The sequence below is a fragment of the Chelonia mydas genome, chromosome 3 (genome assembly GCF_015237465.2).
Source record: "Chelonia mydas isolate rCheMyd1 chromosome 3, rCheMyd1.pri.v2, whole genome shotgun sequence".
In the NCBI taxonomy this organism is placed as follows: Eukaryota; Metazoa; Chordata; order Testudines; family Cheloniidae; genus Chelonia; species Chelonia mydas.
In genome coordinates this window covers 189,970,085-189,993,542 of record NC_057851.1, presented here as the reverse complement: position 1 = coordinate 189,993,542, position 23,458 = coordinate 189,970,085, and the positions used below count along the sequence as shown (strand labels likewise).

Sequence of the window (23,458 nt, the reverse complement as noted above, 5' to 3'; positions counted from 1 at the left end):
TTCCCCGAAGCCAATGGCTTATTGAGCTGATGTGGTTAAGACACTTCAGTTTCATAGCCAATGATACACAAGGAAGTGATGTGGCCAGCAGCAGGACCATCTTTGACCTAACCTGATGGATCATCTTTGACCTAACCTGATGGATCAGGTACCAATTTTTCAGCTGGCAGAATGTGAACACAGCTCAGAAATTATCTGCATGTTGTAGTGAAAGCCCTTTAACCGGCGGTAGCTAATGAAAAACTAGGTCAGCAAGTTTGACACACAGCAGCTAAATGCTGTCAATCCTCTTATCTCTGACCGCAAAAAATTGATGTCTTCAGTCTGCAGAGATGTGTCAATCACACAAGGCTGTGCATGTTCTACCTTCACCAAGCATGTTTCCAGTCAGCTTTTCATGTTTTGCTTTGAAGAGAGCCCGTCTCGATACCTGGGTTAGGAAGGAAAGGCAGTGTCCCTGTACTTACCCAACAAGGTTGAACATGAAAAATCTCAGGGAGAAACTAGGATGGAAGACATAACATTGAGGGAGAAGGAGATGTGAATAGGAGAAACTAACAGAGTTTGAACATGGAGAAAATGGAGGGTGGAAGGAGAGGAGTAACATGGGGAGACCAGAGAGCAGATGGAACCTCAGAAAACATCTATAGCTTAATGCTGTGTTTGTTATTAGAGGAAAACATGACAAGTTTAATAACTTAATATGTCTAATAATTTTATATCAAATTGTACCGTGATTTTTGTGATAAAACCAGCATTATGTTAAAATTTAGCTTGAGTTATAGTCTAATCTCAGCTACCCTACTGTAACTTCAATGTAGTTACCCCAAATTTACACTGGAGTAGTGAGATCAAGAGTCTGACCACTGAAGTTTTGTAGTTGTGCACATGATCCATTAAATGCTGTATGCAGACATCCCCACAGTATCCAGTAAAGTGTGCTGTTGAGTAAGAAAGTTTGTGACAATGGGGATTTTTAATAGAAAAACATAAAAGTGACAACCTTCAAAAATGCTCCCTTGTCCCTGACAATGAGATATCAGTGATAGTTACGATTACATATTTGAGTCTTTTTTTTTTTTTTTTTTTTTACACCAAGGATGACATCTTGCCCAAGACATGACACTCACCTTGAGTTTAAAAGGCTTGTTTTGCACATTTAGGGTAGAGTGATCATATCTCTCCTGCTAATAGTCATGTCTGAAATCCAGAATGTTTTCTGTTGGAAAGACCTTCGGCAGCCAACACAATACATTTCCTTGGGGTAATCATGCAGATTTCTAATGTGTAACATTTTTTAAACTGGCAGTTTTCTTTCAGGTTGTCGTCTACTTCTCTTGGCTTCTGTACTGCTTGTGACATCGTTGCGAGCAGCAGTCAACTCAGTCATAGCTACACACTTTATTACCAACTGCATTTCACAATGCAAGAATGTTTTCCACCTTTGGAACTTTGACGGCTGGGTAGAGCAATCTTATAACCACTTGCTTGTGAATCTTGGGCATTTTTACATTTTTCTGTCACTCAGTAATGGTATAACAATGCAGCATGAGTGCAAGAAATCCAAACATTAAAGAAAGGTAAGTGAAAAACACTTACCTTTATTTCAAACTCATAGTGCTCATCTTTTCCCTGCCCACAAAGGACATAGCGTGGAATGCTAATTTTAATTGGGTCCTTTAGGTCATCTGGATTTGCTCCCAGAGAGCGACAGACCATCCGCTATCAAGTAGATATCAAATAAGAAGAACAAAGGAAGACCAGAATCACTACATGGAACATACTTCAGTTGGCTAGAAATAAGAAAATGCTCTTGGACAGAGAAGTAGAGAAAAGAGCATAGAGGAGGCAAAGGTTATTTAAAACATGAAGCGTTCTCTGAAAGAAAAATGGTAATCATCTTATTAATAAACCCTCACATTTCTTTAAGATATTCATGAAAAAACTGTGATAAAGCCATTTCAATTGTTGTTTAATATTTGAAGGCATTTGCAGCTTAGAAGTAAAAAGCTAAAAAGGTAGCATTAAATCAGGGATCGGCAACCTATGGCATGCGGCCCATCAGGGAAATCCGCTGGTGGGCTGGGACGGTTTGTTTACCTGCAGCATCCTCAGGTTCAGCTGATCACAGCTCCCACTGGCCGTGGTTCGCCGTTCCACGCCAATGGGGGCTGCGGGAAGCGGCAGCCAGCACATTACTTGGCCCACGCCACTTCCTGCAGCCCCCATTGGCCTGGAACGGCGAACCGCGGCCAGTGGGAGCTGTAATTGGTTGAACCTGTGGATGCTGCAGGTAAACAAACCGTCCTGGCCCGTCAGAGGATTTCCCTGATGGGCTGCATGCCAAAGGTTGCCAACCCCTGCATTAAACTTTATGTTTTGATCTTACTCGAAAATATAAATAAATGAATTAGGACTTTACAACCAGAAATTGACCTTGCTTTTTGTTTGTTTGTTTTAAATATCAGACCTATTAGCAGACATCATGCAAAGCTTGAGAGAATCTGGGCAATCCTACAAATATTTTAAATCCTAAGGCATTTTATCATTCAATAAGGTACAGACAACACTTTAATCCATTGTCAAAACAGTTTCCTATCATATCTTTTAAGCCGCATCTGACTAACAGAAAAGTCAAATATGACAAATGTTCATGGTCTGGACAGCAAGGTGCTGGAGATTACAAACATCTTTACAGATAAGTCTACAATGAGAGTGCATTTCTTTGACTAAGAGCTAATAGGATCTGCAGTTTAGCAATCTTGTATTTTCCAAAGTTGTGTCAAAAATTAAAATATTTTTGCAACTCAAGATTAACGTTTTGCAATGTTTGTGTCCAAAAGTGGCAAAAGCATTTGTAATGAATAAAGATATTAATTATGTGATTTCTGGTACCATTAAGTTCTCCATCTTTTTAGTGGAAAAAGTTTAGTTTGAAAAGCTTTGTAATTTCACTTTTATTTTAAAAAGCAATAGCACTGAGACAAATACAAGTTTATAATATAGATTTTAAAAACAGATTTAATTTTGCTGTCATATTCCATTTTTATACATAATGATGTTACCCAAGGACATCTATATAATCTAGACCAACGCTTTACAGATGACCACCTGAGACTCTGTGTTCCTTACTCCAGAGCAAGCCGACAGGCTATTTAGAGGTCTTATTTCTATGAAAAAATACTAAAACCCCAGTTGAAAGTGTTATTTCCAATTTATTAACATCTGACTTTTTACTGTATAGTAAATTTATCTCCAAAACCAAAATATCCTGTTTAATTTTTTAATATTTCTATACCACATATAAATAATGTCTTAAAGCAAAAAAGACAAGGTAATCTTCTGCTATTTTAGTAAGTGAAATCCATATTCGACATGTGTTGGAACGACAATCCTAGAAACCTAAGTAGAGCCACCACATTGCATAAGCTCCTACGCTTAAGTGCCCCAATTCTGACCAGCACTGACTATCTAGTGGTCTCTCCACTCGACTGCACACAAGGTGTTCGTTGGTTTCAGTTGTGATGGTGATTTTTGTGCTGTGTACTTATATATAATAGGAACTGCACCAAGACTATCAACTCTTTCACATAGGCCTCTTTCTGTGGTATCTGTCCATAGATAACTTTTGGTTACTTACAGATTTACCTGGCTCGAACTGGCCACCGAGAGCAAAAATCTCTCTCTCCTGTTACTAATCCAAATCTCAATCTTTTAAAATATTATTAGAGCTGGTCAAGAACTTTTTGCCAAAATCTTTTTCCAATAGAAAATTAGGCTTTCATCTAAACGAAATTTTTCACAGAAAGCATCTGCTTTCTCGAAAACATTCATTTTTTCCATTTGAAAACTAAACTTGAAAAACAAAACTTCTTGGTCAAAAGCTGAATATCTCAGAGGTTTTTGATTTCTAAAAAGAGGGGGGAAAGGTCTGATTTTTTTTGTTTAACACTAGTTAATATTTACCTTGAAAGGAAGAACAGTTCATTTCCCTGAGACTGACACTTTAGTTTAATCTCTCTCTAAAATAATACCACAAAAGTTACTCTCAATAAGTTAAAACAGTGACAGAGGGTGTTTATCATTTATTTGTCTTTGTGGAAAATATACTGTTTCTACTGAGAATTTACATACAAATTATAGTTTAGAAAAAGAAATAATATAGTACCAAACAAAATAAACTAAAGTATTTGGCAAAGAACGTCCTAACAAATTAACAAAGCTTTGACAACCATCAATGTTTATCAAATAATATTTAAATTACAGTGGAATAGAAGGAGTTTCAGTGCAAGACTGTTCTGTGAAAAGTGTAGAATTTACATTGGCTTAGATTTGAAGACAAATAAGAGTATAGAAATTCTGTGGTGTATCTAACCAAATTCAGCCATATAGTAGAATTTTTCTATATAATCCAAAAAGTGTTACATACAGTATGTATAGTCACATACCAACCTTGATAACAGTAGTTCTCACAATTATTTACTTTTTAAGTCCCAATGAGACTCACTTGGAATGTATTCTCAGCATCAGTAAGGCCTTGTTTACACTACACAGTTTTGTTGGCAAAAGGCAGCTTTTGCTGATAAAACAGTAGAGATGTACACACTACAATGCTACTTTTGGTACTCTCCTATTTTGGCGACAAAATAAAACCACCTCAATGAGAGGCATAAAGCTTTTACGGCAAAGTAAAATTGACAAAGCATCAGTGTAGGTCGGGGTGGGCAAACTTTTTGGGTATGGAAATTGCATGGTGGGCCATGAATGCTGACAAAAACTGGGGGTTGGGGTTCAGGAGGGGATGAGGGCTCTGGGGTGCTGCTGAGGGTGAGGGGTTGGGGGTACAGAAGGGTGCTCCGGGCTGGGACTGAGTGGTTCAGAAGGCAGGAGGGGGATCAGGGCTGGGGCAGTGGGCTGGGGTGCAGGAGGGGATCAGGGTGCAGGCTCTGGGTGGCGCTTACCTCAAGCAGTTCCCAGAACCCGCAGCATGTCCCCACTCTAGCTCCTACACAGAGGCACGGCCAGGCAGCTCTGCACCCCGCCCCATCCGCAGGTGCCGCCCCTGCAGCTCCCATTGGCTAACCCTGGCCAATGGGAGCTGTGGAGATGGCATCTGCGGATGGGACAGCACGCAGAGCCCCCTGGTTTCCCCTATGTATAGCAGCCAGAAGGGAGACATGCTGCTGCTTCCAGGAGCCGCGCAGAGTGGGGCAAGCCCCTGCCCCTGCTCCCCGGCTGGAGCCCCGCAGCGGGGCAAGCCCCAGACCCCGCTCCCCAGCGGGAGCTCAAGGGCCGGATTAAAATGTCTGGAAGGGCCGGATGTGGCCTCTGGGCCATAGTGTGCCCACCCCGGTGTAGATGCTGCTGTTTGTTATGTCACCCTTACAGGCCTCCCGCAGTATCCCACATTGCCTGCCGTGACTGCTCTGCTCACTGTTTTGAACTCGGCTGCCTTGCATCTAGCTACGCAGGCAAGTGCCCCTCCCCTTTCAAAGCTCCAGGAAGCTTTGACATTCTTCAGCACAGAGAGCTCACAGAGCTGCTGAAGAGGCTGCTCCCGCTCGCTGAGGAGGCTGTGGAAGAACTCAGAGGGAATTACAGAACCATAGGCAGGCAGGCAAAGAGGGCGGCTGCTGCTGCAGTGAGGGGGAGGGGGAAAGGCTGCTGTGCAGAGCTGGGGGCTGATGCGTGGGGGGCGGACCCCCTCCCCCGCCTCAGGATTGGTTGCTCAGGCTGCTGTCTGAACTTAAAGAGACAGAATGCTGATGCACTGTTTTTGTCTCTCCCTCCCCCACCCTATGCACACACTTCCCCCCCCCCCCACGCGTACACTTCAGTTAAAAAGTGGCTAGCAGCTGTTCCCATGGAATGATGGGATTGAGAAACCTGCATCATGTGACGTTGTACCTGCCCCATAAGGCATTGCAAAACCTTCGCAGTGTGATGCGCTCTGCCAACGCAAGGAGGATCATGTGGACATGCAACGGCGGTTTAATTAAAGCGGCATAACTTTTGTCGACAAAACTCTGTAGTGTAGCCTAAATGGGTTATAGTGATTATATATGTCCAACTGAAACAACACTGTGTTGTACTATGTGAGCTCATAATACTCCTGGGGGAAATCTGTGCCACTGCACAATGCAGAATTGTGCAGAAATTAACGTTGGGCATGCAGAATTTCCTTTTTTCCCCCCATATAAATGGGCTGCAGAGCTGCTGGCTGCCACTAGGGACTGTTGGACTCAACAGAGCCCAGCTCACAAATAGAAGACAAGGCTGGGGGGGGAGGGAGAGGGAACTAGAGAGTAGCTGCAGTTCCCAGCATACCCTGAAAGAAGGAGGCGGCAGTGCAGAGGAAACTCTGTGCAAGCTGGGCACCCAGCATCAGGCTCGTTTTTTCCTCTGGATCCCTGGGCTCCAGGAGGGTAGGGTCTGTGAGAGTCTGGACCAGAGAGGTGCGGGGGGGTTCAGCTGGGGGGATAAGGGTAGGGGTATGAATGTCTGGGCTGGGCAGAGGTGAGCAGTCTGGGCTGGGGAGGTGGACGCGAATGCGAACTGTGTTGTTGTAGGAGTTTCTTTAACTCTCTACTCCCAGGGCAATTTTTTGTTGTGTCTGTATTGTTACAGATATACTTGCTGACAAATATTTTGAAATAAACTATCAAAATAATTGAAACTGGCATGATTATATAGTGCAGCGGTTCCCAAACTTGTTCCGCTGCTTGTGCAGGGAAAGCCCCTGGTGGGCTGGGCCGGTTTGTTTACCTGCCGTGTTCGCAGGTTCGGCCGATCGCGGCTCCCAGTGGCTGTGGTTCGCTGCTTCAGGCCAACGGGAGCTGCTGGAAGCGGCGGACAGTACGTCCCTCAGCCCGCGCCGCTGCCCGCAGCCCCCATTGGCCTGAAGCAGCGAACCACGGCCACTGGGAGCCGCGATTGGCCGAACCTGTCATGCCTATGGGTTACTGGTGCTCTCGTGCCACTTTTAAATAGTTCAGATCATTCCTGGAGCGGGATCTTAAGAGAGAGAGAGGTAAGAATTCATTCAGTGCCACACAGCATCATACAATGGGTCACAAAACAAACAGACAAGAGATAACAGGACTCTCAGCTGGGTTTCAGGATCGGCATTTGGTACATCTTGTGGAGAGACATCAAGGGCCAAATGTTTCTATTTTTAATTGTTGGGAAGCATTAGCACAGTATCCCCAATTCCCTGGATTGCCAGCTGACCATGTTAAAAGTGAGAGACTTGTTATGAAACTTTTGGCAATCCTATGTGCAACCACTCTTACTGTAGCATGACCATTGTTCAAAATACAAACCAAAACATAGCCCATATCTGTAACTAAATCTCTGATATATTTGCATTCATCTAATTTCCTCTATTTTAAAATCACATGGTTCAAGTACCTACACTAAGACTATATTAAGACTTAATCTCTTTGCAATTTAGTCAAAAAAGATATATGAATATTTTTTCCTTCTCAGAATAGGGAGAATGACAAGTTGTGAAATATTTGTCAACAAATTGGGTTTTCAAATAAAGGATCTGCTTCTCAGGTCTGAGCTGTCTGCTTTGCATTGCTTCAGTGATACACAGCAGCTAAAAAGTCTGCTTAACCACCTCACTCAAAGTGTACAGAAACCCCTCTGGGATGCATACAGCAACATTTCTCCTGGCATTAAGTAGAGGAGATCAGCAGAATGACTGAGACCCAGCAAACCCGGCTTGCCAGAACAGTTCCCTGGGTCAGTCGACAGTCAGGGATAACAGTGCAATTCTGAGACTACTCTAAATTACATCAGAAAACAGATCAGCCCCCAGGATTAAAGGAACAGAACAAATAGCTTACAGCTATCTTATCCCCCACCCACCCCAAGAATATGTTAGCCACAGCTGAGGATCTGGCACTTAAGTTCTTCTTAAAGCATCAGAAATAAGGAAAATAGATAAAATACTACATTCAAAGGACTCAACAAACCAATAAAAAATGTAGGCAACTGATCATATCCTGATTATGGAACAATTTGTTTTAAAATAGTAAACAAGATTGAGTTTAAAAAGAGTCACTATGTCCTTTACCTATGATTTATTCCTAACCATAACTCTAGCTTCTCATCCCACTCCCAAAAATATTTTATTAAAAACTCTATGTTTTATATTGTTTGACCTATGTATTAAAAAAATCACATACTAATTATCTTAGGCCTTGATTCTTCTTTATGATAGGCAGATATAACATCTGATCTTATGAAAATGGCTGCACTACGAAAGGAATGTGTGTGATTAGATTATCTGTCAGTGCATATCTGCATACTGGACAGAAGTATCAAGTTCTCATCTTAAGGATGTCATAAACTACAGTTTGGCAATTAGAAATATAAGAATTACAAAAGACCCATAAAGTTCAATTTCACTTTTTGTGACTTGCTTTTAAAACTATAAATCACTCAAATACAACCATGACATACTTTGGTTAAAAAAAAGAACTAAATACATTCTGATGATATGTTATAGGGTTTTGAGATGTCCAACTTCTCCCACCCCAAACTATAAAAAAATTATTAAAGATTCTGTGTATAGATTCTGCTATATCTATATGTTTTCTGTAAGTTTACTTTAAGGATTTACAACACTTGTGAAATGTAAGTGCCTATGATGAATCATGTTTAAATAACAACTGGCTCACTAAGGGATCATGTAGATTCCTTTCTTTACTTTATAGGATTATAATTTATTCTTTTCCTACAGAAAAAACAGTCTGTGGACAGACAGTAAAATGAGTAAATGAATATAGTTCCTGATAGTGTAACTGTGGTTCTGCAAGATGTGATGCAGATGGGCATTCCAAGTAAGTGTGTGCATGCCGCGTGCGCTGGAGCCAGAGACTTTTGCCTAGCAGTACTTGCAGAGGGGCAGTGCTTGCGCTTCATGCCTGTTGCCCCTCCCCTGGCTATATGAGGCAACACTGCCCCGACTCCCCTCAGTTCCTTTGCACTAAAAGTCCAGGGGAAGACTCTGATGCAGAGGGGACGAAGGGTGGATCATAGAATACACATCTGCAGAACATCTCAAAGAATCACAGTTACAGTAAGTAATCATTTTTTCTTCTTTGAGTAGATGCAGACGTATTCCAAGTAGGTGACTAGTAAGCAGTACCCCATCTGGAGGCAGAGCTCAGAGTCTACCTGAGTAAGGATTGCTGGACTGCTCTTCCAACATTAGCATCTGCTCTGGAAGAAGCAGTCATCCCATAAGGGTTCGAAAATGCATGTATGGACAATCACATGGCTGCCCTACAAACGTCCAATATGGAAATGTCATTAAGGAACGCCACTGACGTTACCTGTGCTCTCACTGAATGTGCCCATATCTGCTGAGGAGGCACAGCCAACACGATCTCATACACAGTCTTGATGCAAGATGTTATCAATCTAGAGATGATCTGTGCAGAAATCACCTGTCTCTTCATGCAGTCCGCAAATGATACAGCCAAGTGGAAGCATGAAACTGTTCAGTCCTGTTCAGATAAAAGGCTAGACAGCATCCTACATAGGGAGGCATTGTTACTCCAGGGCAGAATGCAGCTTACAGAAAAATACAGGTAGATACACTGCCTGGTTCAAATGAAATAGAGACCATCTTGGATACAAACTTTGGGTGTGGCCGGAGCGTAACTTGTCCCTGGAGAACTGCATGTAAGGAGGCCCAGCCATCAGTTCCTGCAATTCACGAGTTCAGAAATCTCTTTATAAGCATAGCATTGGAGAAAACTGGTTTCCCTTGGATAGATGGACGAAATATTGATATTGCTGTCAAGTGTACTCTCAGGGAACTGAGTGCTAAGCCTAATTCCTGAAAGTATATCAGGTACTCCAAGATGTCCTGGATGGAAGTCTCCGCGGGATGGGTCGCATAGGCCAAGGACCACATGGAAAACATCTTCCACTTAGCCATGTAGGCCATTCTAATGGAAGGCTTCCTACTGTTACATAGGACCTGTTGGACAGCCTCCGAGCAACGCTCTTCCTCCTTATTCAGCCATAAAGCAGCCACGCCGTAAGGTGCAGGGAGCTGATCGCCGGATGCAGAGTGTGGCTGCGGTCCTGTTTGAGAAGGTTGGAAAGGAGAGGAAGAGTCATAGGAGGCTGAACTGACAGAGCGAGGAGGTCCAAGAACAAGCACTGCGTTGGCCACTCTGGGGCAATCACGATGAGCCTGGTTGAATCTGCCTTGAGCTTGGTGATGACCTGAGGAATGATCAGGATAGGAGGGAATGCGTACAAAAGAGTTGATTGTCGGAGGGAGCCCAGGCTGAGCTCCTCCCGAGAGCAGAATAAGTGACTCTTCCTGTTTTCCCTCGTTGTGACAAGACAGATTGTGGGGACGCCCCATGCGGCGAAAACTATCTGAAGGACCAGCCTTCAGAGACCATTTGTGGGTCAGGGAGAAAAACCTGCTGAGATGATCCATGAGGTGGCTCTGGATCCCTGGTAAGTGGACAGCTAGCGGGTGACGTCGTCTTCAATGCAGAACTGCCACAGGTTTATTGACTCAAGGCAAAGTCATCTGGACTGGGCTCCCCTTCATCTGTTCACATAGTACATCACAGTGGTACTGTTGGTGAGTACGTGAACCACTGAATGCCTGATACAGTTCCGGAAGGCATGACATGCATTGTGGACAGCCCAAAGCTCCAGCACACTGATGACTTTCTGTTCTGACCAGAGGCCCTGCACCATCAACAAGTCCAGATGTGACCCCCAACCCAGAAGGGATGTGTTGATAACCACTGACTTGGCTGGAGAGGGCCAAACAAAGAGGACCCCATGGCACATTGAGTGGGGACTCTTACCATCGCAGGGCTTCCAGGACGGATGGAGAAAGGTGACTCGACCTGCCCAGAGAATGCAGGGCAGGGCACGGCAGTAAACCATCCTGAGCCACATCTGAAGAGGGCAAAGATACAACCTGGCAAGTTGGACCACCTGAGTGCAAGCAGATACATGGCCCAACAGGCTCAGACACACATGGACTGTCGTGGATGGATGTGATTGTAGACTGAGACACAGCTGTCAAATCGCCTGGAAGCAGTCGGTCAGAAGGAACACTCTCAACCTAATGGAGTCTAACAGGGGCCCAACGAACTATTTGCTGAGAAGGAACCAAGGTCGACTTCAGAGCATTTAGAATGAGTCCCAAATGGTCGAGTAAACGTAGCATGGTGTCGATGCTGGCAAGAACCTCCTCTCTGAAGCACCCTTTAGCAACCAGTCATTGAAGAAAGGGAAGATGTGGCTTCCGTTCCCTCTTGCGGTACGCTGCAACCACTGCCATGCATTCGGTGAAGACTCGGGGATCGGCAGAAGAGAAGCTGAATAAGAGAACGACATTCTTAAAGTGGTGGTCGCTTACCATGAAGCAAAGAAACTTCCTGTGACTTGGTAGTATGGCCACATGAAAGTAAGAGTCTTGAAGTTCCAGAGCGCTGAATCAGTCATTCTGAGACAAAGCAGGGAGAACAGCTGATATGTGAGGTTGCTCATGGTCACTCTATTTGATTAATTTGTTGAATCCACAGAGTTCGAGGATGGACCTCATCCTGCCCTTAGAGTTCGGTGGCATGCTCCAATTGGGATACCATTGTGGGCGCCAGCCTCATGAAGTCTTGGACCAGCTGTCTAGACAGGACTGAAAGGGAGAGTAGGTCCACCGTATCCAGGTATGAGGACATCACAAACACTGTCGGTGCTGGCATCATTCCTATCAGTACCGGACTCCACGGATGCCTGGAGGCCAGAACTGGCGTCAGTTGTAAAGGATGTTCACCCTCCCTACCCTGTACCAAGGGAGGGTCAGAGGCTCCCACATCATCCCATGTGCCGGAGCCAGTCCCATGACGGTCCACACTATTCTTAGGGGAAGCAGAAGAGTCACCCTGGGACCTGGAGCGCTCATGATTGGTCTTATGAGCACTCTTTTTTGGCATCAATGATGGAGAATGACTCCTGCACCTCTTTGGATTGGCCCCTATCCCAAAACGGGAGGCAGAAGCACTTTCCAAGCTGGAGAGTGATCTGTGGCCTGAGAAGGCCTCAGTACTGGGTCAGGCCTCATGGTCTCTTTAAGCAGGTCCTGCTTGAGGCGAAGTTCCCATGCCACCTGAGTCCTCTTTTTCAACGATGTACAGATCGAACAGTGCTCCTTAAGGTGGGCTTCGCCTAAGGCGGACCAAGCAGCTCATGTGGGGGTCACTGTTGGAAATCGCCACTCCACACAAAGGGCAATGCTTGAACTCCAGTGAGGGCATCACCGGGGAGCACTACCTCTACCACTATTCTATAGTCTATAACTTTTACTCTAACACTAGTCAACTAAACTAATAACTATGTACACTAAAACTAGGCTAGGAGGATGACTTGCAAGGTGGTGAAATCATCACCACACAGAGCTCTCACTCCAGCTGATGGGCAGTCAGAAGGAACTAAAGGGGGTCAGGGTGGTGCTGCCTCATGTAGCCAAGGGATGGGCTACAGGTATGACCCCCCCCAGCCTCCCTAGGTACTGCTAAGCAAAAGTCTCTGGCTCCAGCATATGCGATGCACACATACTTACTTGAATACATGTCTGCATCTATTTAAAGAAGAATTTATGGAGCTTCTGCACCTTAAAAGGAGAAAAAATTAGAAGAGGCCCTGTAATATTTTAAGATGAGGTTTTATGAAGTAAAAACCAAGTGTTATTAAAATTAATGAGCAGAAAGTTAGCACCCAATGATTTTGACATTTAAATTGTCTCCCTTTAAGAAATGCGCCAAAAATTAAACCCTTAGAAGGTCGGCAGGCAAATCTCCAGACTATCAATGCAATGATTTTTAGAAACTGTGTACACATGCACACACACAACATCCATAGGGTTACAAGGAGATAATGCACATCCTATGGGGTTAAATACACTGTAACCCATGTACAGTAATAGAGTAAACCTAACGGATACGACAAACATGAATCTTGAGATTCAACCAAAAACCACTACTAAGTGGATGAGACCTCTGGAATCAGGAGGCAAGAGATATTCATTTAAGTAGTTAAGAGTCCTCTGAAAGAGTGCCATTCAGGTGGCAAGAGTGAGGAAGACACTAACTAGAGCTTTCTGGTGAAGCTGGGGTAAGAGATGGCAGGGGTAAAAGTCAGCAATACAGAAGAGAAGGATGAATACAGTACTAGTAAGAGTAGAGAGTGGTTGCTTGTGTAAAGATTCTGAACCATTCACCCTATCAAACATGTCCATTTGAAATGTGTTTGCCTTTTCAGGAAGCTGTATGGGTAGTACACAGACCCATACAAAGCAAAAAAGAAACTAATATGGGATGTAGGTAAGATGGGTACATACTAGGGCTGTTGATTAATCGCAGCTAACTCATGCAATTAACTCAAAAAAATTAACCGTGATTAATCACACTGCTAAACAGTAGAATACCAATTGAAATTTATTAAATATTTTGGATGTTTTGAAAATGTAGAAAATATATTGATTTCTATTACAACATAGAATACAAAGTGTACAGTGCTCACTTTATATTATTTTTATTACAAATATTTGCACTGTAAAAGTGATAAAGAAATAGTATTTTCAAATTCACCTCATACAAGTACCAAAGTGCAATATCTTTATCGTGATAGTGTAACTTATAAATGTAGATTTTTTATATATATAACTGGACTCAAAAACAAAACAATGTAAAACTTTAGAGCCTACAAGTCCACTCAGTCCTACTTCTTGTTCAGCTAATTGCTAAGACAAACAAGTTTGTTTACATGTATGGGAGATCCGCTGCCTCCTTTTTATTTACAATGTCACCTGAAAGTGAGAAAAGGCGTTCACATCACAGGTTTGTAGCCAGCATTGCAAGTTATTTGCATGCCAGATATGCTAAACATTCACATGCCCCTTCATGCTTCGGCGATTTTTTTTAATTGCATGATTAATTTTTTTAATCACTTGACAGCCCTAGTATGTACCCTATGGTATTCTCTACAAGACTCAAAGGTCGTAAATGTATTCTTTTGCTTACTGTCTAACAGCAGTGATAAAAAGTACTTGATATCAATATCCCTTAGCCTGTCTACTTTTGTTGTATCTAAAATGTATCTGGATTTCTATGCCTAGTCAAATACATAATTAGCCAAACAGCTTCTTCATTTGAACCGAACGTTATCTCCCAGATTTCCAATGGAACATTTAAATTGTCTTCAAAAAATGATGGAATAAGTGTCAGCTGAGTATTTGTTTCTTTTGTATGGGGTTTAGAAAAACCAATCCCTGAATCAGATCCAACCTTACTGATTTTAGAAAAAACAAGCTGAATTCTTGTTAAATTATTTTTGTCTGGGACAACCACACAACGGACTTCATTCAAACAGTATAACTGAATTTTGTCAAACTGGGACTGTTGAGGTAAAGTGTACAAAGAACTAGGAACAGGATAGAAAACCCTATCTTCCTTCACGAGTCCTATATGAGTAGTTGTAAGAACTAGTGATCTGTAGGTCACTTGTTTAAAATGGTCTTCAATCTTCACTGTGGTATAGAGCAACACATGAACATCTCCTAAAGGGGGTTTATTAGTTTCCATGTTTTCATGAAACAAGTATACCAAGTCAGCTAAGGCACGCCGGAATTTGCAGGACAACCGTACTCCACTTGCAAAAACTAAATCAGTGACTTCTGATGTCCAATGAAGTGACAACTGCAGCAAATCACCTTTCAGCAGCTGGTGATTTAAACAAACGGCATCGTCTGATGTCGTAATCAAAATACTCAGTATATCATGGCATATTCTCTGCGTGAAGTCTTTGTTATAGGTAAATACTGTGAGTAAACTATCTTCAGTACAGCATACAAATCTAACGCTCTGTCCAGCAAAACCAACTTCAATTTCTCTTATCATGGTGATTGGAAGAACATGAAAAATTGTCAAGGAATCCTGACAGTTGTCTTCTTGGTTGACTGATAAAACAACAGCATACAAAACAGAGCTGAACAAAAGCAAACAAGCCGGCTCTGGATCAGGTTTCTTGCAATTGCCAACAGCAAGCCAGTATACACCTTTTAATTGATCCATCCTGGCACAAACTTGTGGTAAGGCACAGATCACATACTCCAATAGTCTTTCAAGAGAACAGACTTGAAGTTTCAGTAACTCATCTGGAAAATGCACAAGTTTTTGCCTTAACACCAAGCTCTTTTTCATTTCTTCATTTCCATACCAGTACATAGATCCTTCAGAAGAATCTCGTTCATGCATGCTTGAGATTTTTGAGGATACACACTTCACAATATTCTCTGTTGACAGGAGGTTTTCTAACCGAATGCTGCTATCAATATGCGCTTCATCCTCATTAATGGAGTGAGGCGTAGCCTTCTTCATATCTGACCTGAAAGGTACATTTACATGTAATATTTTTACAAATGGCAAATTTTTCAGCAATGATGCCACTTGTGCACATCTCTCACTTCTATCACACAGATTGCCCAGCTCCTTTATTTGTTTAATAACTTGGGCACTATTGAGCATTTGACTACAAGTGTCTTTGTAAAGAGAAGAGAGCTTGCTAAAAAGATAGCCAAAGCCATAGCTCTGTTCTGTTTTCACATCTGAACATGACGCTTCTGATTTTGGGGAGATTATTTTGCTAATATCCAGGTCTTCTTCAACTGGCTGCTGAGAAATATGAGATTGGTCTGGAATAGCGCTATACACTGTGTTAAATGGATTGTTCTCTTTGGGTGCTATTTCAGAAAGTATACTGGACTGAGAGAGAATTAAGCAAGATGTGCTGCTAAAGCTAACCTGCTTATTCCCAGAGGCTAAAGGTTCTGAGCCAGAGAGATGTTGTGAATGGGAACAATCAAATTCAGTCCTTGTGGTGTCCCCGTCCCAAGAAGTAATTTTTGCATATTCAGGATTGAGATCCACCATTTTATATTGCGAATGCTCCACATTGCCCATATCGTGATTTTGTGGAGATGTGAATGTAACATTTTTATAATGAATTTTCTCCCCATTAAAAATGTTAGTATTTTTAGCGTGATTCAGTTTATATTCAGTATCATATAGGCAATCAAAGCAATGCAGTTCTGACTGGTTCCTTTCATTCCCAACTTCTTTTTGTAATGGAGAGGGGTAACCGATTTGTTCAGGAATAGAAACTAAGCTCCACATCTCTGGACATTTGTTGTGTCTTTTGAGGTCTGCTATTGTTGCTTCTTCTCCAGCCAAGTTAGAGCCAATATCATCATCTTTAAAGTCAAAAGGGAGGCCATAATGTAGCTGCCAAGGTCGTCTTTTCTGTTTAAAAAGCCAAAATAGGAAAATGGAAGCACCTTCTGCTTTGAAAATGTCTTGAATTCAGGTTTAATTTTAATTAGGTTTGTGCATTCATTCACAAGTAATCAAAACTGTGAGACCAAATCCAATTCTACTGATTGAGGTCTGATTCAGGAACAATCTTTATATCTTTACCCCACACCCATCATTTTTGTGTGTGTGTACACAGTATCCATTTCACTTTGTCTAGTACTGCATTTGGTTTCCTCAAAAGAATCAGAATGTTCATAGGATAACGAATTTTCTATATGCTTTTTAAAAAATTCAAGATCTAAACCAGGATAAGAAAAATGAGGAAAGAACTAGGGGGGAAAAAGTGATATTGCCAAATAAAACATTATAGTCGTACAACACTTAGTGGTAAAATACTTCCAGATTGTCTAACGTTAAACCTTCAGGACATATTCACAAATATTTGCTCTCTAGTACTGCTAGTATTCTGAAGGCTCTGACATGAGTGAGACAATTGGGAATAGACATGTTAAAGCGTACTTTGATTAGAAATAATAATTTTGTTCCTGATCATAAATTGGTTTTGTCCTATAGATCTAGGAAAGGGATACTGTTCCAAATAAAGAATTATGAAAAAAAAGTCCTTCACCACAAAAATATGCTATTTAAATAAAGCAAGAACTGTACCCACATGCAAGATTTCATTTATTTTTTTTGCATGAAAAATAGCTTGACTTCCCTATTAGCTATTAATCTTACTGTGAATTTGATATTCTAATTATGCAGCTAAACATTAAGAAATTTAACTACTGAGCATGCCATAATTTAAGACAATCATTTCATTCTGACGAATTATAACCTACCTCATACTTCAACTTCCGTTGAACAGTACCATTATGAAGTGTTTCATTATCCTAAGAACCAAAAAGGTATATGTGATTAAAAAAAAGTTTCCTTCTTATAAAAGTTGAACTATTTAAAGCAACACAGACCTAAAGTAAATCAGTTTAACTGTCAAAAATATGCATCATCTTCTACTGGTGTTTGCTAAGATACTGCCTTACAGCTGAATTAAACTATTCAGTTTTCCAATTAGGAAAAAGGGAATTTTAACAAGAATGGCTTGTTCATTTTTAAGCATGTATTATTAAAAATATTCAGTACTCATTTTGATGGAACTTTATGTTGTCATCAACAGAAGCATAATAAAAGGCAGAGGGAGTAAAACTCTTCATATTAATTTTGGAAAAGTTAAAGGCTTTGGTGCCATTTAGAGAATATCTTCACTGAGCGCTACATATTTGAGAAGAAACTTAGATTAAGATGCAGTTCGCTGAAAATAATCGCAATGCAGGACAACATGGAACTATTGGGTGAAATTCCAGCCCCGTTGAAGTCAACGGCAAAACTCCCATTGACTTCGATGGAGCTGGGATTTTACTGCTTGAATTTAATTAGTGACTTTCAGCAATTTAGCGTACGGCAAGCTGGGGTGTGTGTGAGTGTGACTCGATGGCGCACTAGCATGCTGCACTTTAAGTAGCTATGTACACCCTGCTGCCATGTACAAGTTCCACAGTACACTTTGATCTACTGCTGTTTGAAACCAAAGTATTTCAACCCTTAGATGACTTAATGTCAGGATATAAAACTAAAATCCTCAAAAATAATTTGAACGTGTTTGTTCTGCTCTTCACAAATAAAATACAGTCACTGTATTTATATTATTTGAGAAACTAAAATTACATTAACCCAGAGAAAACATGAGGAATGTGGATAAAGGAATTAAACCAATGATTTTGAAAGTATCTTTAAAAGTGATGTTTCCTAGCGGACTCTGCTCACCTTTAGAATTTCTGTAGGCTGAGATCGGCCCATACTGTTATTTTCAGATGTGTGGTGAATATTCTGAAGACGCCTTTGCACTTCTTCTTCAATTAATGCATTTATTCTTTTAAAAAATGAAAAGATACACAATTAAAAAACCTATTCTTAAGACAATCAATTTGGGTATTTTAAAGTGTTCTTTGAATAGTTTATTCACCTTAAGCATTGTATAAATTTTAAATATAAGAACACTCAAAAAGTTATGATTTTTTCACCAGTTTTTCTTTAACTTAAAAAGGCAAAAGAATTAACAACTGACAATTAGTGGACCCTTGGTTAAGCATCTGATAAATGTCTCTCTCCATTTACATGCTGCATTTATATTTTACGGGGGGGGGTTAACCTAACAGTTCCCTTTTATGACTTTGCCAACACGCACGCTATAAATAGCAGACTAACAATATTTTGGCCTGCAGACACAGTGAAAGTTTCATAAGTCTATACTAATTATTGTGTACATAAATGTAAAATGAAATGAAAGAGAAAATAATGGAATTAATTTGTTTAATGTTTTGCGATGCTGCTTCCCTTAATACAATTTTATTTACTTTGGCACTTTTAGTATGCAAAGGTGTAAGTCATGCAGACATTTAAGCAAATCTAAACAATTAAATTTAGGAACAATTTAAAATAAATATAAGTGTAAAGTTTCTTCAGGTACTATTCTAATACAGCATATATCTCCGAGAAGCCTACTGATCATAAAAACATTTCGAAGTGGTAAAAGCAGAGCATATTTCTATCTAGATTGCAATTAAAATACCATTTTGATAACTTACTAGATAAAGACCCAATATTGGAAACACTTATGCAGAGTTTGGAATGTTTCAGTGATACTTTAACACTATTGTTTAAAATTATACTAAGTCTGAATAAAATCAGTATATGTACCTGTCATCAACCAGTGGGATAAAATGAGTCTGTGACTTTGCAGGGCTGGTAGGGGAATTGGTGAGAGGGAGTCTGTCCTCTACTGTTCCATGATACCCTTTTTGTACACCATCACCTTCATATATCTTCTGCTTCAACTGTTGAATTTCCTGGTCCAGTCTATAAGTAGATTTTAAAATATATTTCAAAATCTAAGTTGTTCAAAATTAGAAATACGTCCACCTGCAGTGTTTTAACTTCCCTGCTTACAACACACTGATTTCCAAGAATATTTTCATTCATATAAGACTGGAGGTAACTAGGTGGTGGTATAATTAAATCAGGATCTTACCCCTTATGGTCTTTATGTCTGTAGTCATAGAAATACTAATAAATGTTCTTTTATTAATGCATATTTAGATTGTGAAGTATACACTTGTCATCTGAAAACCAGACTAGAATAGAAGCATTTTAGCTCAATAAATCAACATCCGTAACTTTCAATGCAACTAATGTCTCAGTTAGCTCATTAAAGTTAGATTGATTCATAAGACTTGGCCTATTAGAACCACTTGAAAAACCTTACCTCATTTTAGAACTCCATCAATGATTTCAATTATTCTTCTGCTAGTCTGGAAAAACTGGTTCAACTCAAAAGACCATACTAGAGTCAGAAATGAAGAAAATCTAACACGACACAGAGTCTATTTACAAAAACACCCTAAAAATTGCACAATAAAGTATGTAAATCCCATTATTTGTTCAGGTATCTTGTAATCTGAAAATGTACCCTTTTAAAACAACATATAGAGCTAGAATTTATTTTGAATGACTAATAGATCATTCTTCCGAAATACAAGTTGCCTCACATTCTCTAACTGTACGAACAGAAGTATATTTCATATTTCACAAAGGCTGACTGATGCACATAAGAACTTGCTCAGATTCTGGTTGAATATTTTGCTCTGAAAATACTTAAGGCATCAAGTATTATAAATAAAAACACTTCCTAGCATATTTATTGTTTTTATATAATAAATTTTAATTCAACTAATCTGCATTTTTCAGATGTATTGTAGTTTAGACTAAATTAGCTTGTCTATTCCCATGGATTGGTTTGTGTAACCTTCCCTGATTCTTGTACAACTTTTGTTTCTAAAGTTGCTCTTTTTTTTAACAATCTGTAATTTTAAAATAAAAACCATAAAAATGAAAAAGATCAATCACAGTGAATGAAAAGGAAATTATACAAATTCTGATCTTTGCAGATAAATATTATTTTATACGTTCACAGTTTTCAGTCATATATCCTCAAATGTACAGGACTGAGTTTGCTCTACCCCAGTGGTGGGCAACCTGCGGCCCATCAGGGTAATTTGATTGTGGGCGGCGAGACATTTTGCAGAAGCTGACTGTCCACAGGGACGTGCTGGCCGCCGCTTCCCGCAGCTCCCATTGGCCAGGAATGGCAAACCGTGGCCACTGGGAGCTGCGGGAGGCCGTGCCTGCAGACGGTCAATGTCAGCAAAATGTCTCGCAGCCCGCAAGCAGATTATCCTGATAAGCCACATGCAGCCCGCAGGCTGCCCACCACTGCTCTATACACTCTGAATTCAGTACAGAAACATAAAAAGGGGGAAGGAAAGTAGTGGATTGGAGACGTGATAAATGAAGTTCTATTTAACTTTTAAACAGAAGTATACCTCTAGCATCATGGCCAGAAGCCACCAGTTCCTTTTGACCAGAAGATAACAAACCTATTCATTGTGGCAAAAAATCTTGAAAGAAAGCTGATGGGAGACTCTGATACGCTGGCTGTATTAACCTTTCTAGATCCAGTTAAATTTAAAAGGAAACAGCCTGTGTTTTGTTCAGGCCATAAATGTTTGATGAGCAAAACACATTACTTCCCAAAGCAACCAACAAACTTTAAATTCATCCACTTGGGCAAGTTATTCATCACTTTGCAACTGTAATACATTTTGCTACTTTAGAGTGACGTGAGCCTACTAACTCAAAAGTAAAACAGGCATTAGGGTGATGCGTTCTCCCTACTGCATTCGGGGTAAATGACAATACTGTACCAATTGAGACACAATTTTGTATGCATTTCAACCCTAGCACAAGTTCACTTGCTGTAACCATTGTTTGGCAGTCTTTATTTTCCCAAAATATATATTTACAAGAGAGGTGAGAGAGAATTTTGAATTACAATTAATTCAGTATCAAGGTATGAGAACTTGAGAAAAAAAAGGTGTATCCAACTTCAAAGGACTGACAGCTCACTGCAAAGTGATCACTTATTTTTAGACTACTTCAACTGAAAACTGGATTTAACAATTTTGTCTAGCTAATACAGATTTGAGCCTCTCCTTTCATATCCTGATAGCCTGACGAGACAACATTACACAGAGATCATATGCAGCAAGATGTCATAAAACAGACAATGCAAGACATTTTATTGCTGATTGGGATATAGACAGCATTTGAAGCTGCTGAAAAACAAACAAATGACCATATCTACTAAACAATAAAAAACAAAAACATTGTGTGTGGTGCACGTATGTGTATGTGTATAATTTATTATGCATTACTGTCCAACACCTCCATTCAGGACTGGGAATCCATTTTACTATGTGCTGTACTCGGAAAAACACAAACCAAGTACAACATGAGTGTCCTGAAGAATTTACAATCTTAATTTAATCTTAAGGTTCTCTTACTCCATGATGCTCATGAGAAGTCAAAAACAATATTTACATATTGTGACAGGGTCAGGCCAGATGGCTACAGGAGAGTAATTTTTTGAAGCAGAAAAGAATTTTATTTGTGTAACACTTACAAAGAATCACCAAAAAGGATCAAGCAAAACTATGCAACAAAACAAAAGCAAACGCAGGGTATAACACAGCAGCCTTCAGGAGGGAGAAGTGTTCAGGCTAGCCTAGGCCCAGAGCGGTGGGGCTTCCTCGACACTCGTGGTCTTCCACCCTCCTGAGTTACCTGGTGGCCTAGAGCAGGGGGGCTTCCTCAACACTCATGGTCTTCCACCCCCTCAAGTTACCTAGTGCCACGCCCAGTGTCACCGGTTATTCCTCTCCTGAGAGTGCCCGACAAGATGGGTACGGCTGCGGGGGGGGGCGGTTTGGGGGTGGGGGGGGTGTACACCCACGTGTGATAGGACCCCTCCTAGGTGACAGTGATGATGGTATCCACAGCGGCAACGGCTGGGGCTGGGGTCTCTGGCTCTTCCCATCAATCAAAGGGTCAGACGGAGGGAACCGGACGGGGTCACCAAGCAGAGACCCCCGGACAGCGCCTACCGCTCCTCGAAGGCGTCAAGGGAGTCGGTGGACGCCGCCCAGAGGAACACCACCCGGATACGTGAATGTACTGAGGATCGGAAAACGGCCCTACAGTCGCAGGATGCTTCATTGGCCAGCCTCCCCTCTCTGGTTTTATAGATGGCTGTTTTAGCTAGGGCTAGGAGGAGGTTAACCAGGAGATCCCGTGATTTTGTGGGGCCACGGATGGGGAGTGCGTAGATAAAAAAGTGAGGGGAAAAGTGTAGCCAAAAGCATAATAAAAGATTCGTGAGGAGCCGGAAAAGGGGCTGCAGCCTGGCACACTCTAAATATACGTGTGCCAGGGTTTCCCTCACGTTGCAAAAAGGGCAAGTATCCGGGATGGGGGTGAACCGCGTCAAAAACACGCCCATGCTCACAGCTCCGTGAAGGAGCCACCAACTAATGTCCCCGACGGGCCTTGGGACCAAGGTGGAATACAGGCTGGCCCACCGGGGCTGCTCACCCTCCAAAAGTGGCAGGAGGTCCCACCACTTTGTATTGGGGCGGGACACCAGGGTGTGGGCGTGAAGGGTGTGAAGCGTGAGCGTATATAGATATTTCCTTGGCGCGGTTTGGAAGCTGACCAGCTGCAGTTCGTGTAGCCGGCTCGCAGTGAAAGGGTGAGGGGTTTGTTGGGATCTACAGGGTAGGGGCCCAATTGAAAGGTCCAGCGGGCCTGGGGTAGAGGGTGGGCGGGGTGCGCCCTTGCGCAGGGCTGGTTGAGATAAGCCCGAGCAGCGGGCGTCAAGGCGGCCTTCACCTCCTGAAGTACGCGCCGGGGGGTACGAGGTCTGGAGAGCCCCATGCGCCGAGCGAGCGGCAGGGGATCCAGCCAGTCTCCCCGGTCGTAGTCCAGGAGGTCTCCGACTCTCGTGATTTCCGCCAGGACCAAACTCTGGCGCACCGAGCGGGACTCCGCCGCCTGCACACGGAGCTGGGGGTTGTGTAGCAGGGGCTCTGCGAGGAGATCTGCTCCCATGGTGGCCATCACAGACCTGGTCGTTGAAAACA

General features: G+C 41.8%; 1 protein-coding gene across 6 annotated transcripts in view; it reads right to left on the bottom strand.

Moving 5' to 3' along the window:
* Positions 1-23,458, bottom strand: part of KIF16B (kinesin family member 16B) — a 289,704-nt gene that overhangs the window by 114,006 nt on the left and 152,240 nt on the right. For 4 of the 6 annotated variants that reach the window (XM_037896104.2, XM_043544003.1, XM_043544002.1 and 1 more), the window contains 4 exons: positions 19,122-19,280; positions 18,189-18,294; positions 17,207-17,257; positions 1,600-1,722 (listed from right to left, as the gene is read on the bottom strand). In XM_037896104.2, coding sequence (XP_037752032.1) covers positions 1,600-1,722; positions 17,207-17,257; positions 18,189-18,294; positions 19,122-19,280 — 439 coding nt within the window. Of the gene's footprint in view, positions 1-1,599; positions 1,723-13,995; positions 16,353-17,206; positions 17,258-18,188; positions 18,295-19,121; positions 19,281-23,458 lie in introns of those variants that run through there. The other 2 variants (XM_043544000.1, XM_043544001.1) reach the window with 2 other exon arrangements.